Source organism: Somniosus microcephalus, chromosome 8 (genome assembly GCF_052327205.1).
Source record: "Somniosus microcephalus isolate GS21.2 chromosome 8, FLI_Smic_1.0, whole genome shotgun sequence".
NCBI lineage: Eukaryota > Metazoa > Chordata > Chondrichthyes > Squaliformes > Somniosidae > Somniosus > Somniosus microcephalus.
Genome location: NC_140994.1, coordinates 136,643,520 through 136,652,022, shown reverse-complemented (window position 1 = coordinate 136,652,022; position 8,503 = coordinate 136,643,520). Strand labels below are relative to the sequence as shown.

At 43.3% G+C, this 8,503-nt stretch overlaps 1 protein-coding gene across 1 annotated transcript; it reads left to right on the top strand.

The window, feature by feature from the left end:
* Window positions 1-1,713: 1,713 nt before the first annotated feature.
* Window positions 1,714-4,200, top strand: adra2db (adrenergic, alpha-2D-, receptor b). The gene has a single exon (XM_085995152.1). It carries the CDS (start codon window positions 2,221-2,223, stop codon window positions 3,487-3,489), a length of 1,269 nt encoding a protein of 422 aa, XP_085851278.1. The 5' UTR covers window positions 1,714-2,220; the 3' UTR covers window positions 3,490-4,200.
* Window positions 4,201-8,503: the final 4,303 nt, after the last annotated feature.

Genomic DNA, 8,503 nt, shown 5'->3' with positions numbered 1-8,503 from the left:
GAGTGTGGGTTCGGGCTGAGCCAGGTGATATTGCAGCCTCAGTGTCCACCTGAGCACAGCTTCAATCCCACATCCGAACCAACACCTACAACAACAACCTGTATTTATATAGCGCCTTTAACGTAGTAAAACGTCCCAAGGCGCTTCACAGGAGCGGAATCAGACACATTTGACACCGAGCCACATAAGGAGATATGAGGGCAGGTGATCTAAAGCTTGGTCAAACTAGACTAATTCCACAATTTTGCCCTTCTCCACCTTTACCTCACCCCGATTGCCCTGAAACCCGCCTTACTACTAGACTCCGCTTCTCCAATGCCCCCTCCACCCAAATCCCCAGCTTTACCTTTCACACATTTCCAAGTTGTCCAAAACTCCTTGGCAATCTCCACAGACCCCGCGTCCCCAAATACACTGAATTCAAAACCCACGCCCTTTTTACCAAGCTTTTTGGCTAACCCCAATCTTACTTCTGGAACTGCCTTCGGCTCCAGGTCCCAGCTCCTGTCCTTTGTACTTCCAACTCTGGTCTTCGTGTGAATCCCAGCGTCCCGCCACCTCAACTCAAAGCAGAACCCTGGACCTAGTCCGCACTCTCTGGGGCTCTCTCCCTAAACCTCTTCCCTTGCTATTGCTCTCCCCACATTTAAAAGTCTCCTGAAAACCTCCTCTTGCTCTGTGCTTTGAGCCATATCTCTCCCCTTTACTGCTGCCGGGCGTCCATGTCTATCCTTGGTGATGTGCATTTGAGGCATTAAAGGCACTAAAAAAAAATCAGGTTGTTGTTACTGTCTTACCTTACAATCGCTAAAGATTGTTTCCAAACAAGGTTTCCAGATGTAATCGAGCGGAATCGGCTGTTGAGGAAATCATGACCATGTATGATGCTATTTACAGTGAGCGGATGTAACCTGGCTTTTGTATATTACAGTATTGCCTGTTTTTATCTAATAAGGAAAGTGTGACCTCTCTGATCCCACGGATCATTTAAGAGAATGTACGGAAATAGGTCAGAAACATAAACACTTCATATTGTTTACATGACAAGGTCAGCGCAATCAGCCTCTAACCGGCTCTCCAATCAGGGAGGAGTCAATGTTGCTCCGAGTTTTTGCCTCAAAGGCTGGTCTCACTGCTGTTCTTTTATAGTCAGAGCGGAGAATAGCATTGCGCTTCCAATCCCTGGTGCACTAGAAACAGTCTAAATGCAACATCCTCGTGTCATACACACATTTTGTTTAAATATACACTGCAGGTGCTGTGTTTCAGACAGTAAGTAAATCAAACTGAACCCAATTATTGGCTTCAGGATTGCAGCGGACTCCCCTCCCTCCGGCTTTGAAATATTCAGGCTGAGCTTTCGGGAGCACTTAAGTGATGAACGCACTTTAACAAGCTTACAGCTATAGTTAGCTTTTAAATAAAAATGTCTACCTATCGTCCACAATATGGTTCTTCAAAATGAGGGCGTGTGAACTGTCCTAGAGTGTGTTCTGGAGGAGTGGGTACAGTCAGGGTGGAGCTTTCTCGCTCACTACCTCCAGAGATTCAGGTAAGCCAGTGTCAAATCTGCGAGTGCAGCAGAGGGGTGTATGTGTTCAGCTCTGTTCTTGACGCAAAAGAAGGCAAAATAAAATTAATTAGGATATCATTTAGAAAAACTCTGTACACAAAACGCCTTTTGCGGTGTCTCTGAACTTGGGCTGCGAGTCGAAATGATTCAGTGCGTTTAGCGTCACATCTCACCGCCTTCCTGCCGGAACGCCGACTCGCTCCCTCTGCTTACAACATTTGTACTCATTATTAGAAAAAAAACCTTGTCCTTGCTGAGCTCGAATACTGGTTGGTTGGGCGAGAGGTTGACGTCAGGGTCTGGGAGCTTTGTAAAGGTTGAGCGGGTAGAGAGAAATAGAATTCAGAGTTATTCACGAGCTTGGCAACTACGCTCTCCAACACACCCACCATAGACTGGGTCCAAACAGCAGAAGACAGCGGCGCTCTTTAAGTGCATCCAACTGGGATTTAGAATTGACCGTTTCACCTGAGATGGTTCGGAAAGTTTTTTTCGCGATCATTTTGCCACTATTGAGACTGCACCAGGATGAAAGCGAGAGATAATTTGATTGTTGGTCCAAAATTAAGGGTGACGGCCAGGCTTGACTGTTGAGTCCAGACCACGCTGGGTCAGCACCAAGGCTGCAAATTGGGGCTGAAAATGTGATGGAGATGGAGCTTTGCGGCCAGTCTGATCTGAACCGATCCGAAGAGGTCAATGCCACCGACTCTCAGAGGCTGGCCCCTCACTACTCCCCGGCATCGACTGCCCTGGTCAGCATCGTGGTCACGTTCATCATCCTCCTCACCATCGTGGGCAACATCCTAGTCGTGGTGGCCGTTTTTACCAGCAGGGCTCTTAGACCTCCTCAGAACCTTTTCCTGGTTTCTCTAGCCTCGGCTGACATCCTGGTGGCTGCCTTGGTCATCCCTTTCTCCCTTGCCAACGAGCTGATGGGCTACTGGTACTTTGGGAGCGTTTGGTGCGGCATCTATCTAGCTCTAGATGTTCTCTTCTGTACCTCCTCGATTGTCCACCTCTGTGCTATAAGTTTGGACAGATACTGGTCAGTAACCCGCGCGGTAGAATATAATCTGAAAAGGACTCCCAAACGAATTAAATGCATGATTGCCATAGTGTGGCTTATATCGGCCGTCATCTCCTTCCCACCTCTGATCACCATGGACACTAATCGGAGTAAGCAAGGTTGCTGTGAACTCAACGACGACACCTGGTACATCCTGTCATCTTGCATAGTGTCTTTCTTTGCCCCATGTGTGATCATGATCTTGGTGTACTTCCGAATCTACAGGGTGGCCAAACAAAGGACATCGATCGTGTCGGTGGCCAGGAACGGCGTAGACAGGCAAACCTCCCATTCCGAAACGTGTTTCGCAGGGAAAGGGAAGGTTGATCCAGAGAGTCCCAGTAGCCAGAGTTCCTGCAGCAATCAGAGGCAGGAGGAGCTGGAAGACATCGACCTGGAAGAGAGTTTCTCCTCCGAGACCAGGAGGAACTCCAAGTGTCCCAACCACAGGAAGCTCCAGCCTTCCAGCTGTTGCTCCACGGCGCAGCAGAACCGCTTGTCCTGGGCCAGCAGCAGGGCCTCGCAGTTATTTATGGAGCAGAGAAAGCCTCCCATTTCAAAGCTGACCAAGAGTAAAGTTGCCCAGCTGAGGGAGAAGCGCTTCACCTTCGTGCTGGCGGTAGTGATTGGCGTTTTTGTGCTCTGTTGGTTTCCGTTTTTCTTCACCTACAGTCTGAAAGCAATCTGCAGGGAGAACTGCTCAATCCCCGATCCCCTCTTTAACTTTTTCTTTTGGATCGGCTACTGTAACAGCTCTTTGAACCCCATCATCTACACCATCTTCAACAGGGACTTCAGGAAGGCCTTCAAGAAAATCATTTTCAAAACCAATAAACGTACTTTGTAAACTGTATGTAAATTGGATGTCGTGTCTTAAGTGTGTGTGCATTATGGTATTTTGCTGTCTGTATATTTAAACATTTAAAAAAGCGAATGTAAAAATAATAAAAGTCATTAACAGATAAATCTGTTCCTAATCTTTCAATTGGATTTGTCTTTCTTTCAAAGAGAGCAAGCTGAAAATATTTGCGATTTAAAACGATGTTGTGACGCCCGACACGGGTAATCCAGAGAATCATGCATTTAATGTGGGGTATGTCATTGCATGGTGTGCTTGTGAAAAAGGTCCCCCTTTTCAAACAATGGTGGCACACTTTCGGGGGATTGTGCGTGTGACAGAGATGTGTACTTTGTATGAAGGAAAAAACGGAGCCCTTTTACAATATTTAACATGGATTCTAACAATGTTAATTAATAGTACGTCTTAATCCTGGAAAACCAACTTATATCATCGTGATGTTTATGATCTATCTTGTGTCAGATATTTCAGAATAGTAGGGGCTAGTGTCAGAATTAATGGACCGGGCTGCTGGGAATTGGCTTTTGTGATGAAGTGGATTTACAGATGTTTTGGGATCTGTCATGCAGATCAATCGACAGATTTAACCCTCAGGGTCTGAACCTGTATGTATAGTTGGTGTCTGATATCAGTCATGTAACTCCGTGCCTGTGTAAGGTAAGGTACATTAATTAAATTGAGTATCCATGATTCAATGTATTTAATTAAAAAAAATTCATTCTGAAGCTACACGATTTTGAAAGCTAGTTATTAAGCTGTGCAACATTAGCCGAATGCTTAACACATTCCTTTTAAACAGGTTACTGTCTCTTAAAAGTCAACGAAGTTATTTCATGCAAACACATTAAGCTTTCACACAGTAATATCGCACAGCACAATTTCTAGACTGCAAGCTATATACGTGACCCTGCTTTACTTACAGATCAGTTGCTCATTCCCTTTCCGAGCATTTATTATCCTCAATCAGCTTTATGTGATGTAAATTAGATTTTCTTGCTCAAGATCAGCTCTTGTACAACCTTTAATCCATAATTGAAACGTGATTACATTTTAAAATGTCCTGTACAAGGCAGTGTTCTCTGGAGTAAAATGGTGAATATAACCTTATGCTTATTACCTAATTGAAAATCAGAAAATTGCCATAGGAAGTCTTTTTGATTGTAGCCTTTTCCTGCATAGTTTTTCATATTTACCATTCGCTGACTATAAATTAACATGAGCAGGTATCTCGACTCATTACAGCTTCTCCAGAACCAGATTTTTACATGTTCAAATGGGCTGCAGCTTTGTAAAACCAAAATGTTTGCTGATCCGAATAATTCGTATTTCTAGAGTACAGTATGCTCCAACTATAAAAGTGCTCTCAATCTAGACAAGCACAATACTTTGCATATTGGTACAATGCTTCCCATCTGTACAGAAGAATCCATCAGCACACTTCCATCTACATAAGTACAGTACCTTGCACACACTCTAGCATGGAACTCATTTGTACAAGCAAAACACTGTTCAGCTACATAAATATGCACGAATAAATCCAGTAAGGAATTCAGGAGAAACTTCTTTACTCAGAGTGGTGAGAATGTGGAACTCGCTACCACATGGAGTGGTTGAGGCGAATACCATAGATGCATCTAAGGGGAAGCTGGATAAGCGCATAAGGACGAAAGGAATAGAAGGGTATGTTGATGGGGTGAGATGAAGAGGCTCGTGTGCAGCATAAATACCGGCATAGACCAGCTGGGCCGAATGGCCAGATTCTGTGCTGCATAATTCTATGTAATTGTATGCACATAAATATACTGCAGAGTTCAAAAGAACTCCTGGTATTTCTCTAAGGAGTTAAGTAATAATATGCCAGAAATATTGTTAATTCTGTCCCCCCATTATTATCCTCAAAGAGGATTAGAGTTTAGGGAGAGGGCAAATATATTTCCCAGGTGCTGGCTGTGCAAGTTGACTTTTTTCTATATAAGTGTCAGATTGTTAACTGTTCCTGTAACAGAATAGATATGGATAGTGTTGGTGGGGGTGGGGGTGGGGGGTGAAGGAGGGGCAGGAAAGGAGGTGATAATAAGCAGCGTGGAGACCCAGCGAGTGGTCGGGTACATCTCACATTTGAAGGGAGAAGAGATATGGACAAGTAAAAAAAATACTGCAGTCTTATCGCACCAGATTTGATTGTTGTTTTCTTACCTTTAAGAACTTTCCTGAAATTATTTCATAAAATTGTGCAGTGATGCAGACATTTCACACGACAATATTTTGCACAAATTGCTGTTAATATGTCACAGTTGTTATCTACAAATGTGATTTCCCTCTAAACCTGCCGTCAGTGAGTGACAGGAGGAAACAGTCTGGCAGTGGAACTATGAGTTGCACGAAGATCTGGCTGTTTAGTCAAGGTCCTACATTTTTTACTTTAGGAGATTTGAATTAGCAGAGTCGAGAACAGGCAGAGACAGAAAAATATATTAACTGCTGGTTAATTTATAATAAATTAAGCAGTATTTTTGTGCCAACACTAAAAGTGAAGGGAAATCAACATCAAGTATAGAATATTCTGTGGAAATCAGTGCAAAGAAACCCTCAGGGATAATTTGATTTTTTTGCAAGTAATTTATATAAAATGTGTCCTTGATTTTAAAAGTATGTCTAATGTTGCTAACTTGAGAGTGGTTTGTAATTGTGACTCATCATTGGAATGGTTGAGGGTAAGTAACCACAGAATGAGATTTAATTTGTCGTGGATAGTTGATCTGAAAGCAGCTGTGAAATTATTGAAGTAGTCTGACATTGCTGTGACAATGCACTTGCAATAGTATATTCCATATTTAGAATGGGCTTACGAACCAACAGTGAAGGAATAATCTTTAACTGTGTAATGGAGTGCAAGATTCCCTCGAAGAAAGTCATTGTGAAAACACATCATCTCATCCCCCCCCCACCCCCAGCGTAAAAGTGAAATCTAGAAGGGCTTCCATTTCACATTCACCTCAGCCCTCCCCACCAAAAGGGAATGTGAGATTAGTAAATCACCTCAGCAGCAGTTTAGCCAATACCTTATGATATATTGTAGCATATGCGTAGTGCGTCTATCCATGTCTGTCTACGTACTTCCCATTCTCTTTCTCTTTATGTTTACCATTCTGTCCGTCAGTCTGTATCTGCATTTACTTCACAATCGTTTTGTTACCTCATTCTTCACCTATCTGGTTGTCTGTCTGCCGATCAATGTATATATCCGTCTAACTGCATGTCTGTTTATACTCCTATTGGAAGCCTGTTCACCTCCATCAATTGATCTGTTTAACTATTTACCTCTCTGTTATCCCACTATCTGTGTGTTTAAAGGTAGATCTGATTTAAGCAAAGTTCTAATCCGAGCAAATAACCTGGATACAAAATCTTGACCCCAGCCCAAAATGCTTTCTAATGACCTGTCTCTAATATCTGATACATTCAATCACACCGAGAGGAAACAGCAATGTTTGAAAATATTATTAGTGTCTACAATATGTTGAAAGATTCAATGGCTTTCTCTGCTGTGTGCAGTGTGCATGAATCATGACCCACACCTCAGCAAGTTAATTTTGGCTTTATAAAATATTTTGGAATACAATTACATCCTACTACAGAAATAGTAATCATGACAGTCAGATAAGCTTTGCTGAGTGAGAAAATAGTTCGAAGTAGTTTCTGCTAATTAATGGCAGCAGATTTCCTGATCATATAATTGTGAGTCATCCCCACTCAATGCGCATTGGGCATTATGCTGTGAAAATGACCAAATGATCATGTTTTAATTTCAGGCTGCAACCTCTGCCACTGAGTTGGGATGTGTAACATCGGCATTCTTTTCTATCTCTGTCGTCCCTATCAGTCCTTTCCTGCTACACATTTTAAACGTTTAAAGTGGGAGTGTATCGTACTAATTTGCCCACAATGTATAAATTTTATAAAAGGGAGATACCTGTACTGTTGATAGTGTATCTCAGTTATCCCTTGTTATAATTTAGAACTGCTAGTTAGAAGCAGACTGAGAGCAGATATGTATGTGACTCTGCAGTGATTTAGGAGTATAAACAGCGAGCTGAGGATAGCATCAGAGAGCCATGATGTCACATGAGGGGGAGGTCCACACAAAATGCCTGCTTTAAAACTGCCTCTCCCCAGCAGTTCAACACAATAACAAGGAGAAAATTAAAGACACCAGTAAGTGCACAGGTATCTCCTTTGATAACATTGAGGGGCTATGGAACAAATTAGTAGAATATATTTTCCAATGAAATGGCTGCAGTTTTTCAGTGATTATGTAAACCATTCTTTAATGGTCCACTTCAGGCTGCACAGCATCTGTGTTTGATAGAGGAATGGAGGACCATTTAGAGCCATATTAAAATAAGGGCCGTCAAGATTGGCAAATCCTAAGTGTGAGATTTTCAATGGGTCAGCTAAGTACCTGAGACATCGGCCGTGATTTCCCCTACCTCGGTGGGGCCAGGGCGGGCGACATCGGTGGCGGGTTCCGACCCCGCTGCTGACTCAAGCCCGCTCTGTAGAATGATTTTACGGTGATTGGGCTTGTTAAGCCCCGCTCAGCGAGTTTTCCGACAATTGAAGGAAGCGGGTCTGATGATGTCATTTGATGACGCGTCATCAGCCAGTTTCCTTAAAGGGACCATGCGCAAATTTAGTTTGACAATTGTGCTGTCAGTGTTCTACAACATTGAGGTGCTGTAAACACTGACAAGCACTGCACAGCTGCACCCAGGCTCTCCCATGACCCCCTCCATATGCTTATGGAGGGAGTCAAAGCACGCAGTGAGGTTCTCTTCCCTTCCAATGGGCAGAAGAGACCTCCCCAGGAGACCAACACAGCCTGGTTGCACATTGCACAGGAGGATACAAGCAGGCATGTCATCAGGAGGACCAGGTTGCAGTGGCTTCAGTAGATCACAAAATGTTACTGCAAAGCCACACTCAACCACATCCTGCTGTG

What these genes read in the sequence shown, in the direction of transcription:
- adra2db (XM_085995152.1), top strand. Translation starts at nt 2,221, where the DNA reads ATGGAGATGGAGCTTTGCGGCCAGTCTGATCTGAACCGATCCGAAGAG.